General features: G+C 41.3%; 1 protein-coding gene across 1 annotated transcript in view; it reads right to left on the bottom strand.

Annotated features, from left to right (window-relative positions):
• Window positions 1–18,749, bottom strand: part of nuak1 (NUAK family kinase 1) — a 63,811-nt gene extending 45,062 nt beyond the window's left edge. Inside the window, exon 1 of the mRNA XM_003220888.4 lies at window positions 17,805–18,749. Coding sequence (XP_003220936.2) covers window positions 17,805–18,116 — 312 coding nt within the window. The 5' untranslated portion in view covers window positions 18,117–18,749. The remainder of the gene's footprint in view (window positions 1–17,804) is intronic.
• Between the last annotated feature and the right edge of the window lie 4,781 nt (window positions 18,750–23,530).

Below are 23,530 nucleotides of genomic sequence, written 5' to 3'. Positions count from 1 at the left end.
TAAAGACCAGCATCTGAAATATTATCTCACCCAAGAGTAACAATGTTGTAAACTTCCTGGATTTTAGTAAAAACAACAATGAAAAGCCTGCACTCTAAAATATGCAACTGAAAAAATATGACATTTGCATCTTCATATCCTGAACGTTTAATGCTACAGTTGGGTTTAGGACCTTGAAGATAGATATATGAAGATAATTCCCAATGATATTAGAGGAATATCAATAGTCTGAATCAAGACTGAAAGGAGGAAAAGTGGTTTTTTTTTATAAGCAAGGAATACTCAGAGATAATTTGCTAGTTACTTCCTCTGAAATATGCTTAGCTGAAATCTTCAAAACATCCCTGTGTGTTAAATTAGGAATATTATCCCTTATTGCAGACAAGATAATTGAAGTAGAGAGCCACATGCCTTAGGCTATTTAATCCATTCAATATGTAAATGAGATGCACCTCAGGGAGTTTCCAAATAGCAATTAGTCTCTTAGCTACTAGACTACATCAATTTTCAATATATTTTCTGTGTGGTAATTCACTGATGTGCAAGAAATCTTGCTACGATTTTTTTTACTCTGATGTCATATAGTAATACCCAGTCTATGTATTTGTTCCACAAGATCACAAGGTCTTGGAATGGGTTACAGCATATCCAACCTCATTTTGACTTCACATCAAACATGCAACAAAGCTTGGAAAGTTATTTAAAAACTAGTTACAGGGTCCCAAAATTAACTGAGTCATTTTCATAGATTTTCTTTTGAAAGTAACTCTTTATCATTTATCACATGTATCTAAAATTGTTATTTTGGGAGTACTTTACAAACAAAAAGATTCAATCCAGCAATACAAAAAGTGTCATAAGCCATTCATTATATCAAACAAAAGAATGTCACATCTGTATGAATCCAGATTTGTACAAGAAACCTCTTGTTGTACATACAGGATTCTGAAGAATACCCAAAACTTTACATAAACAGAAACCCTGTCACATAAAATAAAATTAGGATAAGTTTAACTGTTATGGGGCTGTACCCTTTGTATAGCTTTTCACACAATTTGGATGGAATATGCCTTGTTTGAATAAAGATGTGTGTACGGCCACTATCTCTTCAGATAGCATCTTACAGATAACACCATGCTCACTTGGCAAAATGATGTATCTGATACATCTGATGAAGTGGACCAGAGTCAAAGAGGTCATATGCTACACATTTCTTTCTCTCAGTTGTTCTCAAAAAGTGCTACAAGATTTTGTTATGTCATGTTGTGCTGAAATAGAGTAACATAGCTATGCATTTCAACTCTATACAAGTATGTTGTCGAAGGCTTTCATGGCCGGGATCACAGGGTTGTTGTATGTCTTTCGGGCTGTGTGGCCATGTTCCCGAAGCATTCTCTCCTGACGTTTCGCCCACATCTATGGCAGGCATCCTCAGAGGTTGTGAGGTACCTCACAACCTCTGAGGATGCCTGCCATAGATGTGGGCGAAACGTCAGGAGAGAATGCTTCGGGAACATGGCCACACAGCCCGAAAGACATACAACAACTCTATACAAGTATGCTGGAAGATGCTGCTGCACATCTTTGGTTGCTACCCATCCGTTTTCAAGAGGAAAGGATGTCACACATAAAAAAAGAAGTGTCACAGCCTAACATACCTAAGATCCTAACACATTTAAGCACAAAAAACTAGCTACTACAAATAAGAAAAAATTAAGAACTCAATGCTCGAGGATCACTCTGTTCTGATTTACGTAACTGCTGCACAATTTTCTCCAAATGTTAAAAAAAATCCATAGCTTTGGTTTTTTATCCATCATATAACTATTATCATAATGACTGTATGCATAAAACACTAAGCCAGAACAGAACTCCTCAAAATAATGGCTTATAGTGCATGCTGACCGATTGTCCATGCAAGGCAAAATAACTAAATTAGCCTAGGCTTACTAAGGTGGAATAGCTAAGTCTTACATCCAAACCTGGTTTGTTGCTTCTCTGACAAGATTAGATCTGGAAGTCAGCTTCAAAACATGACATTAAAGTTTGGTTAGTCAGAGAAGCAACAAGCTGGAATCCCTGGTTCTGTATAACACTACACTTATTAAACCTTATTACTGTATATACTCATGCATAAAGACATTTTAGGCAATAGGTTTGACCCCAAAAACCTGGTTCGACTTATCCAGGATCAATGCAAATACATACCTTATCACTTATAAAAAGAAGGAACCATCCTGTTTTCCAAGTAGAGTATTAGAGGCCTTCCTGACAGGCCCTATATCTCAGGATTTGATCCCAGATTTTTTGTTTATCCCAGATTATCTGGCAGTGCGGACTCATATAATCCAGTTTAAAGTGGAAAACCTGGGATGAGATCCTGGGATATAGGGCCTGTCTGGAAGGACACTCAGAACAGTGGTTCTCAACCTGTGGGTCCCCAAATGTTTTGGCCTTCAACTCCCAGAAATCCTAACAGCTAGTAAACTGGCTGGGATTTCTGGGAATTGTAGGCCAAAACACCTGGGTTGAGAACCACTGCCTTAGAAGATGAGAGCCTAGTCTTCCCAAGGAGAATTTAAAAGAACTTCAAGTCCTTCTACTCTGGCACTGAACTGCTTCTGGCTTTTTTGAAAGCCTGGGTGGGAAAATAGTCACTGCCAGAGACATCTGGCCCCCAGAGGCCATGGAATGACCCTTGACTTACACTCAGATTATATCAAAATCTATAGTTTTGGCCCCAAAGCTTTCCCTCAACTAACACATGAGCTCAACATACATGAGTATGTATGGTAAATTATGGGTTAGCCATAGACACTTCTTCGGGAAGGAGGAGATTTAAGTAGTGTGCATCAACATGCCTACCTACAAATGAAAGGACAGGACTCTGGGGAGGTCTGCATCAGCATTTTGTGCAAACACAGATAAGGAAATAAGAAAGAAAAAATGAAACACAAGGGAGAACATGCTCCCAAACAGCCAGCAAGAAAGTGTCAGCTGTGGCTCAAGGCCAGTGTTAGCCACTTAAAGGTTTCACAAGCTGCAGCTATCTTAAAGCAGCTTTGTCAGCAGAATGTGCATCATAATCCTTCACTCACAGAAGTATCTTCAAATACAAAGTCATTTAGACAACAAGAAGTTGGTTCAGTTCACTGACAAGAAAAATTATGAGAAAAACATCCCATGTATTTCACCAACAACCTACACTTACTCTTGAGGCATATTGAAACATAGTAGGGTGATTTTGAGCCTAGTGTCGAGAACTATTTCAAAAGACAAATAAGTGGGTCTTTTTTGAGCAAATCAAATCAAGCCTGAACCTTCTCTAGAAGCCAAAATTAAAATGAAGACTATCCTACTTTGGACAAGACTCATTAGGAAAGACATGAATGCTTTGTAAAGTGAAATGCAGTAGGAAAAGAAGACCATATTACAGATTGATGGACTCAATCAAAGACATCACAGCCTTGAGTTTACAAGACCTGAGCAAGGCTGTTGACTCTTTGGAGATCTCTCATTCCTAGGGCTGCTATAAATCAAAGTCAACTATTGTGAGGACTCATGGGCCTTGTAGTCCTGTTCCTAGTACTATTGTGACAGACGAAGAGGAAAACATGGGGTTTTCGCCGGTTCAGCAAGAGCCGGAGTCTCTTCACCTGCAGGATGTTGATGTTTGCCCTCAAGAATTCAGCCAAACAGGCCTTGGGCAGAACTCCCCACCGTTTCCCAGAAAAGAATCTTATTCCAGAGAAAGGGGAGTCAGAGAGGCCCAACGGAGGAGTTTACGCTTAGCTGCCAAACATCAAGCTGATTAGGTCTGCTTCCCTTGGGAAATTCTAAGGAGTCACACATCTGGACAGAGTTGGGTTTCGCTTCCCGTTCTCTAGGGAAAGAGTTCTGTTGGCGGGAAAACGAGACCCAATATAGGTGTTTGGCACGAGGGATTCTTTGCGGAGTCAATTGATCAGCTTGAGGAGAGAGATCGTGTGTGGACTTCGTAATCCCAGTTCCTTGCTTCCCGGATCAAGCTTCAAGCCTTACCCTGTCTCACGGTTTTACCACGGACTCTGTTTCATGCTTCATGTTAGCCTCGTCTTCAGTCACGGATCTAGCCAAGAATCAAGTTTATTTCCAGCCTTGTTGTCAAGCTTCATTGGACTTTAAAGACTCTGTTATTTCCCCACACTATTGCTTGGCAAAGTGTGTGTTTCGGTCAAGTGGATTAAAACTTTGAACTCTAATATCTTATATTGGACAATACATTTCTGGACTATATTTGACCTCATCTGAAAGGTCTGCTTCTGAACTATATTCTTCACTTGTTTTTATTGATTTTATATATTTCTTTAATAAAGATATTAGATAGAGACTGGCCTCTGTGTAAGGTTATTGGTGCTCTGCAGCCAGGGTCCTGACAACTATGATGGCAATTAACAGCAACAAAGAGCTTGTAATGCTTGCCAAAACTTAAAATGCACCTCTCTAAATAAGTGGTACATGCCAGCCATGATAACTTTACATAAGAAAATTGATTTCTAATTCAAGGAATAAAGAGTTAACATAAGAAAAGAAGAAGTAATTTTGTGAGATCCCTAGTGACTGGTTTTCCTTTAACACAGTGGTTCCCAACCTGTGCTCCATGGACCACCAGTGGTCCCCAAGAAATAAAATGTGGTTTGCGACCTCACCATTACTACACCATTGCAACAAGAGCAACTGGTCTCGCGAAACCCTCTTATAGTGCTGAGGCAATGGGGATGTCGGGAGGGGAGAGGCTGACTACCTATAAAAGGCACGACAACAAGCCTTCTGACTGCTGCTTCTCCTCTTCTTCCTCTCTCCCCCTGAGCAGAGCCATTCCATGTGGTGACTGGAAGTGGGGGCGCCTTGGTGTCTTCCTTTTTAGGCCTGTTCCTGGGGATATTTGGGGTGATGATTCAGAAAATTGTATTGGATAGACCACATTAGCTCTAGATTGTTTTCGGTGGGCGAGCAGATGGCGTCTACTGGATGGCATATGTTCTGTATAAGAAACTAGAGCTAATGTGGTCTATTCAATGCAATTTTCTGAATCAGCACCTTAAATAACCAGACTGAATCTAAAGTTGACCAAAAACTGATTTGTAATCCCTTTTGCTAGTAATGTTGGAGAGAGGTCCATGGTCAAAGTGGTCCCTGGTCAAAAAAAGGTTGGGAACCACTGCTTTAACACATATCTGGTTGATAGATGCAACAAAACACTACTGAAGTGACAATAGCTTTTTGGTACTGGTATTCCCAGTTTCCCAACTATGTATGTTCCTAGAATTTTTAAAACAGCTTCAATATTTTAAATATTTTAAAGCCTCCATCTATTGATAGTGCTTTTCTCTGCTACTTATTTTGATTAATGTTGTTTCATTTCTTGCATTTAAAATTTGCAAACTAACTTGAATTCTTTATTCAAAACAGCATATAAATGGGTTAAACAATTATGCCAGCATCCCCATCTGTACCTCAAAGTTGTACAGTCCACTTTTACTGTGTTAACAGTCTGCTATCTTGCTCTATTAGACCTGGTCGCAGACATGAACCACTATCTGCAGGCCATGGATTTTTGTTGTTAGCTTTGACAGATTATACTAATCCTTGTGGATATTTTTAGAAGCGCTACTGAGGAAGAAAGTTCTGTTCAGATAATAGTTTCCTATCCTTCCTACACCCACCAGATAGGAGAAAACTACAGCTCAAAGGGAACCTTATGTTGCTCCTTTAAAATATCAGGCAGGCAGTACCAGAACAACCATAAAAATACTGTGACTGGCATAAGACCGGAGGGTATGGGGTATGGGGACAGCCCAGAATTACCTTTTGCAGCATATAGCAAGGCCAAGATTAACAGAACAAGGGGAGTCAGTCTTCCAATGCTTCAGATCTTTTTGCCAATCCTTCCCTCCCACTCCATACAAAGCCAGGCAGAACAACAGCAGCAATTCAGTCTTCCTGCTTCAACCTGCCAATTGCCTTAACACAGACTTGGATATACCACCTTCCCCTGAGTGCAGAACAATCCCCGGCTCTGACCATTCCAGCCAGAATCTCGTTTTAACAAATACCACAAATCATGTCATACTGGGGGAAAGTATTTTAAAGCGAGGTTGCGCAATGTGAGCTCCTCCACTGCATGGGAATGAGCCAGCCTCCGCCTGAGCTAGCCCTCTTTAACGTCTTTGTTTTCATTTAAATTATCCTAGAAGAGGCAGCTAGAAGAGGAACTCAGAACAACGTCCCACTAATTGGAGACTCAGCATAAACGGCAAAACTAATTTAATGCTAAAATCAGCAACCTAGCAAGAGAATGGTTTAGACATTTTTTCCACATGAATTAATCAGCCCTGTTTCCTAGAAAGAAAGAGTAAGCCCCAAGCTCAGCTAAAATGAAACCAAATCCATTTATATTTAATGGAGTTACAACACATTTTATTATTTCCATAGACTCTGACAGAACATGCATTTCCATGCAATTAACATTCTCCTTATGAGCACACAGGAAAAGGGCAATAAATAATGGCGATAGCTTCCAATACAATAAATTAACAAAATTCACAGTGTAAATTCTTTGGTTGCATTTGATAACCCAATCTTAGCATCCCTCTTTTGGTTTCTTTAACTACTGACATGTGCTTTTCAATGCACATACCAATTTAAACGCATGGCAGTGTTTGAATTAGCTTATATAACAGGATATTAAATGTCATAGCAGGTTTTGCTGGAATGATAATGAGAAGAATTTGTACGCACAATGAAACAAAGATGCTGGCTCCTGTGCCAAACATTAATTTGATGGCCATACTTCAAATAAAGTATTCCTTACAACAACTGTACTGTCATATCCTACAACCTCATCCCAAGCAACCACCCAGCTGAGCTCAATAAAGCTATTTTCCAATGTGCTGTGTACACATACAAACACCCATACTTCCCAGATGTTCTCTGTGTAAAACATTTGGTTTCTAATGCATAGCAACCCTTTCCAAAAAGCCATTACATTTGTTTAATGGACTCATACAGTTCAGCTAAAATATCCTGGAGCAGACATCTGACTGCATTTCTGCTCTATGAGCTCCATCTGCAAAAAGCACAAAGAGCAAATGAGAATGCTTTATATGATTTATGTTGCCTTTATGATCAGCCAGTTCATAAAGCACAAGATTTGCTCAACAGACAATAACACAGACTGCTTTCAAGTGTGTCATTAAGCTGGGGTTTTTTCTGTTTTAAAAAATTCTTTCCACTGAAGCAATGGGCCCAATTCTAAAGTAATGGGATCACTGCAACTAGGTGCAGAATTTGACTCAAAAGGCACCACCAAGAAAGCAATTTCCTGTTTTCCCTCTCCTGAGGATGTCCAAGACAGATAAATCCATAATGTGCATGGTGACAGATTTCTTTCCATCGGAAGAAGCCTGAAGGAAATCAAGTAACATTACATGATGAGTTATTGCTGTTAATCCCATTCATCCTCACAGTAACTATGTGAGGTAAATTATTGGTATTACATTACAGCTGGGAACTGAAATATAAGGACAGTTATTTGTTCCAATGATAACATATAAGAGTTCTACTTCCAAATCTCTCTTTCTCATGACATCCATTGTGGTGGCGCAATGGGTTAAACCCTTGTGCCGGCAGGACTGCTGACCAAAAGGGAGTGGGGTGAGCTCCCATCTGTCAGCTCCAGCTTCCCATCCCACAGGATGGTAAAACATCCGGGCATCCCCTGGGCAGCATCCTTGCAGAAAGCCAATTCTCTTACACCAGAAGTGACTTGCAATTTCTCAAGTCGCTCCTGACACAGAAAAAAAGTGACACCCATCTCACACTCATTTAATGTATATCTACATCACCTACATATATAGGTATATCTACAGTGTTCCCTCGCTACTTCGCGGTTCACTTTCTGCGGATTCACTGTTTTTCAATAAACTCTAAAAGACTATTATAAATGATAAAAAATTACAATGTACAGCCTAAGAAAGGGAGGAAGGAAAAGCCAAAGGGAGAGAAAAGGACCCCAAGCGGCAACAGGAGGAGAAGGAGGCGATTTATCAACACACGATTGGTTGATAAAGACTTAAAATAGTGTATAACTACTAAAATAATGTATAAATATTAAAATAGATATAGTGTCCCTACTTTGTGGATTTTCACTTATTGCGGGTGGTCCTGGAACCTAATCCCTGCGATAAGTGAGGGAACACTGTATTTCATTCTGTTAAAACTCAAGCCCTTAATTTAGTTGTTAATTACATTTATATCCCACCTTTCCTGCAATGACCTTAAGTCAGCATACCTGGCCACATTATTCTTCCAACAACGCCATGACCTCAAAATCACCCAGCTGCTTTCATAATACAATGGGGACCTCCCATGAACAGCAGAACAGAGAAATATGGAGAGAGCAAACAAGGAGATGACATCCCTGGAAGTATTTTGAGGGATAGCAGCCTAGAAAGCTGAAAACATTTATGTTGCTATATGCTTACTGTCAACAATAATGAAACATCCAATAGGTAAAAAAAGATGATACTTCATCCTAATGCCAGGTCACTTTATTGGCTTGCATGCAAGATGTTAGCAATAGCAACCTATTTTTAAAAAGAACTAAACAGCAGCAACTGTTCCAATCCGTACCCTTTTACTCTTCGCCCTCTGAGTTACTATCAGCACTGGTCCTACAATGTTTCCATAAACAGAAACAACCCAAGGACAACCTGCAAACTTGTCAAATGAAACTCATTCTCAACATATCTAATTTCGTGAATGTCCAAGGAAAGCATCTGTATCCATACACACAGAAATCATGAGCCCAAACAACTCTTAACTACTCTTGTTTCAATAAAAATCTAAATAGCCAGGAAGACACAAATCATATATTTTCTGCATACACTCGCCAAGATGGAGATGTTAAGATTCCCAGTGTAGAAACCCAAGTTTTGGACTGTGTTCTTTCATTCTAATCTTAGGTATGAATTATTGAACGGTTGCCTTCTAAACTTGGCATTTCTCTGAAGAAAACATGGAAATGCACATGGTTCTCCTCCTTTCCACTTTATCCTCATAACAATGCTATAGAGCCAGTTTGAGAGAGATTAGCTGGCCCAAGGCCACAGAGTGAGTGTCATGGCTCATGAGGAGATTGATCATGGATCTCTTCAGCCCCCAACCAACACTTTACCCACTGTATTACATTGTCTCCAGGCAACTTTCCACCCTTATCCCATTTTCTATAGCTGCCATCTAAAAAAAATTAAAAAGTAATCAATCAAAAACATATTTTAGTTCTCCAAAAGTATAAGAACAAACCCAAGTAACCACATTTGTACTAGATTTAGGGCTTGTATCCAATCTTGAACCAGTGAGCATGTTACAGATTTGCTTTGTGCCAGACATCAAAGCTAGTAATAAATGTTCATCCTCTGGATATTTGAGATATCACAAATATTAAATAACATGAACATATTTTATGGACAATTGGTACATATGCTGGTTTCTTTTAATCTGAACATTAAAGAGCTTTGTACTTAGCTTGCTGCATGGAGGCAACCACCCCCTCGCTTTAAATTGTTAACTAAAGGTTACTGAAGGGCCTCTATATGTATTTAACATTTGGAATTTTTGATACGAATCCAGGATATTTGATCAGTATTATGGGCAACCATAATACTCCCAAGGAATATCTCACCCAGCCCCCTAGTGTTCAATGTCTGGGATCTCCTAATTTATACAAAGTACAGTGCTGTCTGTGCAGACATGGTGATAAATATGTGCTGTTTAAAAGCAGATACTTCACAAACTATAACTTACAGATGTTCAGGGCTTTCATGTGGGCAAAACAATATGAGAATCCTATGCTTGATTGCAGAAGTTGAGTTCAGGAAACAACAGGAGGAGAACACATAAATGAAAACCCTGAATACACTTCTGGTTTTATTGAACTGGTCATCAAAGACTGCACAGATGCACTTATCTCACTTTGTAGTTTTGTTCCATAATAATATATAGTAATAAGAGAGTTTTTTCAAAAAATCGTAATGGTAAATGGAAACAGGAAATATTCACATCTGTTTAAAAAAAAGAGTAAAGCAACTTTGGCTATATACATTGTATCATTACAAGAAATGTACGACTAGAATTCTGTGAAGAATAAACAATTTCTATCAAGAACTGCTTGTTCCCAAAAGCTTCATTCAGCATGTATAGTACCAAAACAACTTTATATATTCTTTCAGATATAATCTTCTCCATATGCCACACATAATGTCCTAATCTTGACGCTAATGATATATATAAAAAAAAACCCACACACATGGCTGAACACAAAGTACATTAATGGTACATATCCCTTCTATTATGATTCTTCTCAAATGATGTTTTGAAGCTGTTAGTAATAACATACTACAATGCAATAATACTTTTGGTTGAGAGCAACTTGGCAGACTATGAACTACATTCCATTATGGATTTCACTTCACACAGTCAAAATTCCTGGCCCTAAAAGCTACAAACCAAAAGTCTGAAAACACATACCAGAACATACTCTACACCAGGCATGGGCAAACTTTTTTGCCTTGGGGCCAACCATTGTGAGCCTGACCGAGATGGTTGGGCCAGAAGGGAGAGGGCATGTAAGAGGGTGGGGCCAGGAGGACCAGGGTCATCCTCAGGTTACTCACCCCATCCTTATGCTGGGAGGAAAATGAGACATGTGGCAACTGCCCCAATCCACCTATCCCGATCTTCGGATTGTCCTCTTGGCATTATGCTGGGAGGAGGGTGAGACAGGCTGTGGCTGAGAGCACTCCAAAGGGCTCTCAGCTGCTGCATGCCTTCCTACTCTATCCTTTCTGAATAAGGATGGAGCAGGCCACTGTGTCCTTATGCTGAGAAGACAGGGAAAATGAGAAGGGCCTGAGATAAGTGCCCACAAAATCCCTCACAAGCATACTACAAAGATTTCAGGCCACTGATATATATGCATATGTAAGTCTTCACATATACAGACAGCATTCTGCATTTGTGGATTTGACTTTTGCGGATATGATTATGCGTGGATTTGATTAATATAGTTCCTCTATGATTTTTGAGGTACTCCAGCATGTCAGTATCCACTAGAGACTCTCAAGTTAGGAAATTGTGTTTTTATTTGTCGTTTCTTACTTTCATATGCCCCAAACCTGAGTGAATGTGGAAGGCCTACTGTACACAGACCCACCCATTCAACCACTAACAAACCTTTCCAATAAATAAATATGCCAATAAATATATACCAATAAACAAATCTCAAATTCTAGAGCTCTGCTACTGATAACTCCAATTCTAAGTAAATGAATTCTAATGCAGCTCATTCATCACTCTTCTCACCATCTTCCAAACCTTCCTTTTTGAGTACCACTTAGGCTCCCTTAGCCAATATTTGCTCTCTCCAACTCTTCTTAGCTCGACCATTATTCTCCCATATCAAGCCTCTCTAGTTCTCTCTTCCTCCTCCACTCCTTCTCCTCCTTCCATTCATCATCCTAAAACATCTAAGTGGACACTTTGCACCAGGATGTGATCTTATTGTTACACCATCCTACTGCTTCTTTCTGTCATTTGTTATCTTTAAAAAGCAAATTGTATTTCAATCACATGGATGTTGAAGGATATTTTTAAAAGCTGGAACCAGATACAAAATGTATAGGGAAGAAATGTGCATGCAGCACACATGAACATAGACTACTCCTCACCCTTTAATCAAATCTACAAGAGGGACAAGAATATATTCACATGCATTCGAGAATATAGTTATAAAGGCAAGTGTGAAACTGGTTGTTACACACTTAATCATTTATTTTATTTTACAAAGGCATAATGTGAACTCACTAACGAATCTCTTGATCAAGCAGCCCACAAATTATGTTCAGGCTATTTAACAAGTACACAGTGAAAGTGCTTCTTAATGCATGAATTATGTCCTTTCCTTTCCTGGAAACATTTCTGTACAGGACTGCACTGTTCCCCATTAAAATCATATGGGAACCCAGGATAAAAGTGAAATGCTACATGAGGAAAGATTTGTTTGACTGATCTGAGCATGAATGAAATTTTCCACATTTTTTCCAGTATATATCAGGAGCATGAGCAACTGGAGGGCTATGAAGGAAAATAGAAATGCTACTCATACAGGCGGTGCTTTTGTTCATTGTGAAACCTCCTCAATAAGGCCACAGCCCTTTTGTTGGTGTTAACCATAACATGTTCAACATGTGCAACATCAGCCTATTTCCAGAGACAGACCTATGAGACAATAGCAAGTTACTGGTTCACAGCATGCATCCATTCAATTTGTCCCTTTTTATGTATCTCGCATGATGCTGAAGACTCCATCATGTCTTCTAAAACATAATTAGAAGCTATAGAATCTCTTAATGAAAGAAAATCAGGTAAAATGTAAAGTGTATGAAAAAAAAAGATTTGTTTGAACATAAATGAATATTTCCACATTTTTCCTAGAACGCATCAGCCTTATACAAAAGCCCACTTTTTAAATTTGCTACCAGTTGTCATTTCTGCTATAACCACCAGCATGAGCAAACCAAAGAGCACGGTGACCATTTCTGGTAAACTATATCTCTCATCTATATTCTTCTTCTTCATAGACTTTTTGCAGATTATAGAACAAGAAAAATGCTAAAAATATGTCTGGCATCCATTAATAATTCTGTTGTCACAAACATAATGCATAGACTTCTGAAGAGACAAGTGGTTAGAATGGAGGAAATCCCAGGACAGTGGCTATATTCCCAGATTCAATGCATAACCTAGTCACTAGTTGCTGTATTATTAAGTAAACAAGTTTAAATAATGTGTTGCCAACAACAAACTAAATATAACATCAGTAATCCACCTCAGAGTTTCACAGCCAAGACTGGAAAAGTATCCTGGATTTCTTGAAGCCTTAAACTTTTAGGCTCTAGCATTTGCAGAGTTGAAACAATATTTCAGATTCTTAGATTCTAATTTTAGAAACTTGTGCAATGTTGCAGCTGGGATTTTCCCTGGCCTGATGTAAGCACATTTGGAAGAGGGGGGAAACAGAAAGTAGAGTGGAACATAAATTATAACCCTAGACTCCTTTTAAAACTGCAAACTTTGCATCTGACTTCAGCTAAAACTAGTTGATGTCATTAAGAGTGCATCTACATTATCGAATCAATGCAATTTGAAACTACTTTAACAGCCAAACTCCAATGCTATGGAATCATGGGATATGTAGTTTGGTGAGGCACTCTTTAGAAGAGAAGGCTAAAGTCCTTAAAGGAACACCTCCCATGATTCCATTGCATTGGTCTCAAGCTTCATCAATTCTATAGAGCAGATGCACCCTAGGACACAATCAAGCAAATTATCCTCTCATTTGTATAGTTTTAGTGTGTATGTTTTAACTGGCATGGCTCTATTCCACAGTACAGCAATTTGAGATTTTAAAAAAAACTCACAATGCTGTATCTGACACTGCTAAATGTTTCATATTTTATATAGCAGTTATCCATAGCAATATCCTGCACAGCTAAATTGCAGTTAATTAATAAAAATATTCATGCAATGGCATGCAAAACCTGGAAGCATTTCTGGTATTCTGCTCTTTTGTTGTTACTGTATCTTTCCATTAACATTAATTAATAAAAATGTTAATGGAAAGATGCTCTAGTGGCAGCAGCTCCAAAGAGACAGACTACCAGAGATGTTTCCAGGTTTGCATACTGTTGCTACAAGGCTCAAAATATTTATGTACTGCTGTGTAAGAAAAGGTTACCTAACTCGGTAATATGACAGCAAGCAAATGACATAGGTGGAAGTGTGACCTTGGGGTTTCTGATACTTAACATCTCTTCATTTGACAATTTGGTGTGAAGTCACAATAGGAATAGGTCACACAGCTCCAAGAACCCCCTCTGCTGGCCACAGTACACTCTCTGTTCAAAGCTTTTAGTGATGCCATAAATGCTGGTGACTAAGGGGAACAGACACAGAGCAAAGAAAGGAAACAGCTTCATGAACTCAGTCTCAATGCCAATGCTCAGCTCAAAACCTTTGCATTGCCTCCCTGTCTTTTCTATGGCATTTGTGGCCAAAGGGGAAGATAAGTTCTATATGTTGGCTAGGAGGAAAGGCAAAAATTTCAAGAAATAAATACAGTATCTGGCACATAATTAAAGCAACCAATTATCTGATACATGAGGCAACATAAATAGGTATAAATTTGCTTTTAGAAAAGCATGTCACTCTGTGCAGTTTAAGAAAATACGATCCAATGCCATGTCATGTCTTTCTAGAATGTGAACCTCTTTATCCTAGAAATAAGTACAGTAGATGGAGTAGGCACAGAATTGCTACTGTGGTATAAATGCAACTTTTGCAGTAAATCTCACTATTTTCAGTGGTTTTATAGTCAATTAACCATGTATGAAATTTCTGCTTAAGTAGTCATCCATTCCATTTCCCTCTATTATGTGTACTTGACAGCTTACGCAAAGTTACAAGCTCCATATCCAATTCAAATCAGATCGAAGGCAGGATCTAGTGTACCTTTAAATCCTGTCTCTCGTGTACAAGATTAGCATGGTACAATTATAATATATAATGTAACCTGGAGGTTTTACTAGTTTGATGAGCATGAAATATGATACCGCCCAGGCAGAACTATATAAAAAGACATGCTGTCATACTGAACATGTGTATTCATCTCTGCTTTCTATCTAGCTATCCTCCTAATGGTTTAATAAAATGAAAGGATACATAGTATGACATGCCTACAAAAAGACTTTCCAGTTTTTATATTGCAATGAGACTGTTTTCATGCTGGTAACTCTCATGATTGGAAGCCTAAAACTCTTTATATGTAGGTTCAGTTGCCAAATACCACATATATACACATCACACACATTGGGCACTTTTCCCCTTTTGTTATTTATTTGCTTGTTTCCTTGAGCCTCTGGCCCAGCATATTTGTTAACTAAGCCAACAGCAAGGGAAAGTGTAATTGCAAACATATAAGTCACTTAGAACCATGTTTTCTTCTTGTAGCAAACCAAGTACACTGCTTTAAAGTTTTGGTTGTAAAGTGTATGCAAACTCAAATGCAGAGCCCAGGCATGTTGTTGGCACATAGCCCTCCTAATATATATTCACAGCAATAAAGAAAATAACAATGCCTCCAGCTTCTTACACGATGAGCTATGCATGCTGAGTGCAGGTTATCCTGTTCCGTGAAGGAATCTTGTAACAAAAGAAGGACACGTTTGGATTGGAATTACAGCACACTGTAGTTATCAGTACTGTTGTTAGCTGGCACATGAGCCAAGTGGACTCTAAAACTCACTGAGGTAGAACAGCAACATCAATATGTTTGTTTATAGGGGTCAGTAAAGTTCATGCCAGGGAAGCTAGCGACAAATTGTTGTGCTTTGTTTTTAAAAGAAACATCTAACCTGAAGGGCTTGTTCTGATTGACTTACAGGAAAATAAGGCATGCTCACGTTTAGAGCAAATACTAAAGGGTCGGAAGTGAGGGCAGGGAAAGGGGTGATGCCAATTTACAAACAAAACACAATCCTAATCCAGGCAACGAACATCTGGATTCCATAAGAACACATCATTCCGTCTTAAAATTGACTGAAGTTGAAAATAAAAATCTGTACTCAAATACTTTGGGAGATTCCAGACTGCAGAAACAGCCCTCATGTAGCTATAGTCTCAGAACAGGAAGGTGGGAAGAGATTACAGAACATCTTCCAAGATGCCAAGAGTAGGGCTGCAGATATAGAAAGGAAAAGCTGGGGATCTTTAGGTTGGAGAAGGGTGAGGGGGAGTTAGAAACACAGGATTTGAAGAGTTGGAAAGAACCAGAAGTTCAGCCCTGGCCATGCAGGAATAGACACTGAAGGAACTCCTGGAAGGTACCCATCCCATTTATGTTTAAAGACCTCTAAAAATAGAGTTCCTTCTATGCCCAAGCATTGAGGTTTGGGCTGGCCAGAAGGAGATGTCCTAAAGAAGAGTTTGGCACAACACTTTAAGTAGTGACATGCTTAGACTCAAAGGCACAACACAATAAAGTAGTGACAGGATAGGAGTTGGGGTGTATCCGTGTTATAGGATGAATGCAGCTTAACAGCACTTTAACTGCCATGGCTCCATGCTATGGAATTATGGGAGTTGTAGTTTTACAAGGTCTTTTGGTCTTCTCTGCCAAAAGTGTTGGTGCCTCCCCAAACTACAAATCCCAGGCTCCCATAGTTTTGAACCATGGCAGTTAAAGTGTGTCCATTGTACAGTGTAGATCAGGCATGGGCAAACTTCAGCCCTCCAGGTGTTTTGGACCGGCTGTTAGGAATTGTGAGAATTGAAGTCCAAAACACCTGGAAGATTATAATTTGCCCATGTCTAGTGTAAATGCACCCTTGAAGGCAGGGCACAATGCAACAATGAAGAAGTGACAGGGCTTGACTTAAAGCAGTGGTTCCCTACCTGTGGTCCATGGACCACCAGTAGTCAGCAAGAACTAAAATACGGTCCAAGGCCTCACTGTTACTGCTACAAATAATAACAGCCCAACCAAAAAAAAACATTTTTCTTGGTGTCTTCGTTTTTAGACCTGTTCCTGGGGTCATTTGGGGTGCTGATTCAGAAAATTGCATTGGATAGATCACATCACCTCTAGATGATTAAATATGGTTTTCTGTGGGTGAGCAGATGGTGACTACTGGATGGCATATGTTTTGTATCAGAAACTAGAGCTGATGTGGTCTATCCAATGCAGTTTTTTGAAACAGCACCCCAAATAACCAAACCAAATCTAAAGTTTTGGTACTAATATTGGGGAGTGGTTCGTCCCTGGTCAAAGTGGTCCCTGGTTAAGTGAACCCTGGTCAAAGTAGTCCCTGGTTAAAAAAGGTTGGGAACCACTGACTTAAAGGCACAGCACAACACCACAGATAACTTGAAGGGTTAGACTTGAAGTCAGAACACAACAAAGATAGTTGGGATATGGTTAGACTGGATGGCACAAGACATGGCCACAAAAAGTAGTGATGAGGTTAGACCTGAAGGCACATCCAAGAAGCAGTGACAGAGTTGCCCACTTAAGAACCACTTTCCACCAGTGGTGTGGTTGGTGCCTTCAAGCCTAACCCTGCCACTTCTTCTTGAGTGTATTGTGCCAGTCCTTCTTCAGGGCATCCTCTTCTGCCATGCCCTGAAGACTCAAAGTGTGGAGTTTGGAAGAGCCACCCATTCATGGAGGTCTTGCCACCCTTCCCAAGAACCCCGCAGCCCTTCCTCACCACTCTTGCCTACCTAAAGACCACTTTCCACCTGTGGTGTGGTTGGTGCCTTCAAGCCTAACCCTGCTGTCACTCCTTCTTGGCTAAATTGTGCCAGTCCTTCTTCAGGGCATCATCTTCTGCCATGCCCTGAAGACTCAAAGCGTGGAGCTTGGAAGAGCCACCCATTCATGGAGGTCCTGCCACCCCTCCCAAGAGCCCCTCAGCCCTTCCTCACCACTCTTGCCTACCTACAGACCCCTTTCCACCTGTGGCGTGGTGGCTTCAAGCATAACCCTGCCACTTCTTCTTGAGTGTATTGTGCCAGTCCTTCTTCAGGGCATCCTCTTCTGCCCTGCCCTGAAGACTCAAAGCGTGGAGCTTGGAAGAGCCACCCATTCGTGGCGGTCTTGCCCCAACACCACCACCCGTTCCCGACCCCCGGGCGCCCTTCCTCACCACTCTCCCGGAGAACCTCTCGGTGGCGCGCTTGACTTTGCCGTAGGTGCCTTTGCCCAGCGTCTCCTGCAGCTCGTAGCGGTGCTTGAGGTTGTGCTTGTGGTGGTGCCGCTTGACCCCTTGCTGCTTCTTCTTCATCATCATCGTGGCCTCCGGAGGGGCGGCCGAGGGCAGGCTCTCCCGCGTGGGCTCGCCCATGGTGGCTCCCGAAGCCCCTTCCTCCTCGTCCTCGTCGTCTCCGTCTCCCAGGCGAGCCCAAAGCGGAGCCTCTCCCGCCCAGCAGCAGCTGCCCTCCAGCCCGGTCCCATCCATCTGCTGCCTTTGGCGCTCCGAGGAGGAGCCTGGGCGACCCTCCCTCCCTTCAGGCCAGCCTCATCCACCCTTTCTCTCCTCCTCCTCCTCCTAAAGGCCCCCGAAGAGCTGTTCCCTCCCTTCAGCTGCTGCGGAGCAGAGAAGCATTGGGCCACCGCTGGAGGGGAGGAACGGGTGGAGAAGAGCCGGGGTCCCGAGGAGGAGGAGGGAGGAGGAAGAGCAGCACGCCACAGCCTCCTCCTCCTCCTCCCTCTCCTCCGTCCCCTCCTTCCCGCTGTCAGAGAGCAGCCTCGAGAGAGGCAAAGGAAGGAAGAGCCCCGTTTGCCCGGCTCCTGTTGCCTTGGGAAGCCCGGCTAGTGTCCTTCAGGGCTTTCCCTCCAGGTCCCCGTCTCTGCCTTTGCCGGCCAGGCCCGGACAGACCCTCCAGAGAGACTCGGCCAGTCCCATGCCAGCCAGCCTGCTGCCCTGCTTTTTTCTTCTCTGTCTCTCTCTTTATCTCGGTCTCTGTGTGATTCTCTTTTTCTTTCTCTCTCTCTCTTTCTCTTTGAGGCCGAGGTTTGGAAGGGAAGGGCGTCGCTCCCGGAGAGTAGCGGATCCTCCTCCTCCTCTTCTTCCTCCCTTTTCCCAGCGAGGGGCGGGCTCTCTTTCGCGCAGCCTTACAGGCACAGAAGGCCTCTCCGCTCCGCCAAAGATCCTGCTTCCTTCCACCGGGGCAGCCAGATACATTGCGCAATGGATGCTCTTTGACGCCACATCAACTGCCAGGGCTCCGTGTTGGAGCAGGTCTTGGCTTGATTTGTATACCGCCCTATCTCCCCGCAGGGACTCAGGGCGGTTTCCAACATAGAGGCAAACATTCAATTTCCGGAAGGAAAACTATACAGACAATACATTAAAAAAATACCTTCAACAGTATAGCACAGGGGTCCCCAAACTATGGCCCGGGGGCCAGATGCGGCCCATCGAAGCTATTTATCTGGCCCCCACGGCACAAGGGCAGAAGGGGGTTGGACTAAATGACCCAAGGGGTCTCTTCTTCTCTTACAACCATTATTATTATTATTATATTGTATGACACAGCAAACAAGATAGATATGCTGGATTTCGTATCACAAAATCACATTATTATTATTGTTATTATTAACATTGAGGCTGGGTGGCCATATGTCAGGGGTGCTTTGCTAGTACTTTTGGTGCACAAAGGCAAAAGGGGGTTGGACTTAATGGCCCAAGGGGTCTCTTCCAACCCTTATTATTATTATTATTATTATTATTGTTATTATTAACATTGAGGCTGGGTGGCCATCTGTCAGGGGTGCTTTGCTTGTGCTTTCGGTGCACAAAGGCAGAAGGGGATTGGACTCAATGGCCCAAAGGGTCTCTGCCAACACTCTTTTTTATTGTTGTTGTTGTTATTTATTATTATTATTATTGCTCGGTGGCCAACTATAGTCCGGCCCTCCAATGGTCCGAAGGATCGTGAACCGGCCCCCTGTTTAAAAAGTTTGGGGACCCCTGGTATAGCACAACCAGGACTATAGCCAGAAAAAAAATCGAGCGGAGGGGGAGGTTTGAAACTTTTTTTTTAGCGAAGCATGAAGAGTAGGTCTATAATGCAAAATACGTAATTTAGAAATCAGGCTCCATTCATAAACTTCAGTGGACACTCATGGGGATTTGGTTAACCAGTTAAAATTCACGAATAAACTATTAAAAAAAAACCTGAACATTTTCGGGGGGGGGGGGTTGAACCCTTAACCCCCCCCCCCTTGGCTACAGTTCACACAACCTAATTTAACTTAACAAACAAAATAAACAAAAACTGAAAGCCTCATAAAAAGACAAAATCACGTTAAAACATGATAAAATAAATATAACAACATTAAAAGCCCATATCATTGTAGCTCCAGCAGTAGAGGTTCAGCAAACCAATGGCCAAGATTACCAAATTAACATGGTCATCTGTAAAAGGGGCTGGGCAAGGGATAATGCCAAGACCATAGCCAGAAAAAAAATATGGGGGAGGGGGGTGTTGAAACTTTTTTTTTTTAGAGAAGCATGAAGAGTAATTCCATAACGCAAAATGATTTAGAAATCAGGCTCTATCGATAAACTTCAGTGGACACTCATGGGGATTTGGCTAATCAGTTAAAATTCATGAGTAAACCAGTTTTTTTAAAAAACGTGAAGAATTTCGCGGGGGGGGGGGGTGAACCCCCTACCCCACCCCCACCCCCTTACAGCTCTGGATAGTGCAACAGCATATCAAAGGGCTGGGGAAGTAGATGAAGTGCAGGACAGAGTACTATCTGGTTACCAAGGGACTGGGCCTAGGGACTAGTCATTCTCAAACATTTGCTGGAACATTCAGGTTTTCGGGTCCCTACGAAAGGAGGACAATGTGGAGGCTTGCTTAATTTCCCTGGGGAGGGTGTCCCAGAAACGGGGGGCCACCACCGAGAAGGTCCTCTCCTTCATCGCCACTAATCGTGCTTGTGATGGTGGTGGAAGTGAGAGGAGAGTCTTTCTCTGCCTTCTCCAAACTGCAGCTCCCAGGATCCCATAGCCTTGAGCCCTGGCAGTTCAAGTGGGGTCCATCTGCATTCCTTCTCCAGGATGAACAGCTGTACCCTGAGCCCCTTGTTATCAAGAACTCCAGTCCTCAACGCCTTGGCATCTGATAGGAATGTCTGAGCTTCGTCTGTACACTCTTCCATTTGATTTTAATTTATATTTTTAAGAAGGATGGCAAAAAAAGAGAGTAGAACTTGATTCTGAAATATTACCAATATCTGAGGGTGCATCAACACCAGTGGTTCCCAAACTTTTTTGGCCAAGAACCACTTGATCAGGGACCACACCCCAACATTAGTCCCAAAAGGGTTATGAATTGGATTTTGGTCAACTTTAGATTCGGTTTGGTTATTTGGTGTGCTGATTCAGAACACTGCATTGGATAAACCACATCAACTCTAGTTTCTGATACAGAAAATATGCCATCCAGCAGTCACCATCTTCTTGCCCACAGAAAATCATGTTTAATAATCTAGAGCTGATATGGTCTATCCAATGCAATTTTCTGAATCAGCACCCCAAAATAACTCCAATAACAGGCCTAAAAACTAAAACACCAAGATGCCCCGCCGCTTCCAGGCACCACATGAAACAAGGTTCTTGCAGGGGGTTGGACTGGATGGCCCGTGAGGTCTCTTCCAACTCTACGATTCTATGATTCTAGGGGGAGAAGGAGGAGAAGCAGCAGTCAGGAGGCTTGTTGTCACGCCTTTCGTGGGTAGTCAGCCTCTCCCCTCCCGACATCCCCATTGCCCCTCGGCACTATAGGAAGGTTTAACAAGAACAGTCACTCTCGTTGTTAAGGTGTAGTAACAGTGAGGCTGCGGACCATATTTGAATTCTTGGGGACCACTGGTGGTCCACGAAGCACAGGTTGATGCACTTTGTAATGCACTTTGATACCGCTTGAACTAAGGCTCAATGTTATGGAATTATAGGAGTTTTAAAAGGTCTGGTAAAGACTGCTGGGGCCCTACTAAACTACAACCCCCAGGATTTTATGGCATTGAGCCCTGACAGCTCAAGTAGGGTCATACTGCATTTATTCTACAGTGTAGATGCATTCCAAAGAGGCTTGCATCACCGTACAATAGGGTACCAGTTTACCTATGCTGTGCAAAATTATAGCAGATTGACCCCACCATGAGCCATACCATTGTTGGATTTATAGTTTGTTTGGGTAGCAGAGCTCTCTGAGAGAGAAAAAATTCATAAAATTACAAATGCTTTATCATGTAGCAGCCATGGCAATTAAAGTGGTGTCACAGGGCTGTAATTCTACAGTGCAGCTACACATCCTTCAACCCAGATTTAGAAACAATATATGTATGCATCCATGTTGATTTCAGCCCAGCGAGAAAGAGTGACCAGGAGACCATTCATACGACGCAGTTACTGCTCTGTTATTTCACTTTATGCAATCATGGGAGTTGTAGTTCTGCAAGGTCTTGAGCCTTCTCTGTCAAAGAGCACTGGAGCCTTACCAAACTACAACTCCTAATATTTCATAGCATTGAAACATGGCAGTTACAGAGGTGCCCAGCTGCATAAATTATACAGTGGCTGCACTGTGCTTGTGGTAGTAAAAGAACAAAACTGAATTTTTAAGTCAACCCACTATTCTAATTGTCCCTTATTTTTTATCACAGCCATCTAACATGCTTGCTACATTCAAAATGCCACTTTCGCATCAATTGTAGCTCTTTTGTATATGTACGTATATGACTTGTCTATGATAGTAAAGGTAAAGGTAAAGGTTTCCCCCTGACATTACGTCCAATTGTGTCCAATGCTGGGGGTTGTTGCTCATCTCCATTTCTAAGCTGAAGAGCCAGCGTTGTCCGTAGTCACCTCCAAGGTCATTTGGCCGGCATGACTGCATGGAGCACCGTTACCTTCCCCCAGTGCAGTACCTATTGATCTACTCACATTTGCATGTTTTCGAACTGCTAGGTTGGACAGAATCTGGGGCTAACAGCAGGCACTCACTCCGCTCCCCGTATTTGAATCTGTGACCTTTTTGTCTGCAAGTTCAGCAGCTCAGCGCTTTAACACGCTGTGACACCTGGGGCCCTACTGTTTATGATACTAGACTCTAAATGCAAGAAATGGCACCCATAAATTGGAGGCAATAAGAGCCTGGAAGTCACAAGTCAAGATCAACATGCTATGTTAATCATTTGAATAAGTCTGAATAATAATTAATTGTTTCTTACATTTTACTCTCAGTTAACCAGAGCTCAAGCAACTGGCACAAAAATAAAATAAATAATACTTTAATAAAAATTAAAATAAAACCTATTTTACTGGAAATGTTACATTAAGTTGTCTTAATATGCTTTTAATGGCTGCATTTCAATATTAATATCAAATCAATGCAGAGTTTATAGTGTAATATGGAATATAGTATTATGTGTATTTTAATTATAACTCTAAAGTAACCAGAAACTACATTTAAACAGCATCTATCAATCCCCATGGGTGCTGGTAAAGTGTGAGTCTACTGTATTTAATTTACCTTACATACTCAAGTATAAGTCTAGAGATTTTAGTGAAAAAAACATTCATATTCCATTATACAGAATGACATAATATCAAATCAATGTTTATTTTTGGGTTATTTTAAAAAATTTAAAATCAGCAATGGATAGTTAAGTTTATGGATACAGAATTCATGGATACGGAAGACCAGCTGAAACACAATCTTTTTTAACATGATGTTCCAGTCTCTGGGAGCAGCCTGGCACAGCATTACACCTCACAATGTTAGTGCCATATATCAACAAGTTGTAATAATGAAAAAATACTATAAATTTTCCTTCCTGATTTGCTTGAATATA

This window comes from Anolis carolinensis, chromosome 5, assembly GCF_035594765.1.
Source record: "Anolis carolinensis isolate JA03-04 chromosome 5, rAnoCar3.1.pri, whole genome shotgun sequence".
NCBI classification, from domain to species: Eukaryota; Metazoa; Chordata; class Lepidosauria; order Squamata; family Dactyloidae; genus Anolis; species Anolis carolinensis.
This window is presented reverse-complemented; position numbering and strand designations above follow the sequence as displayed.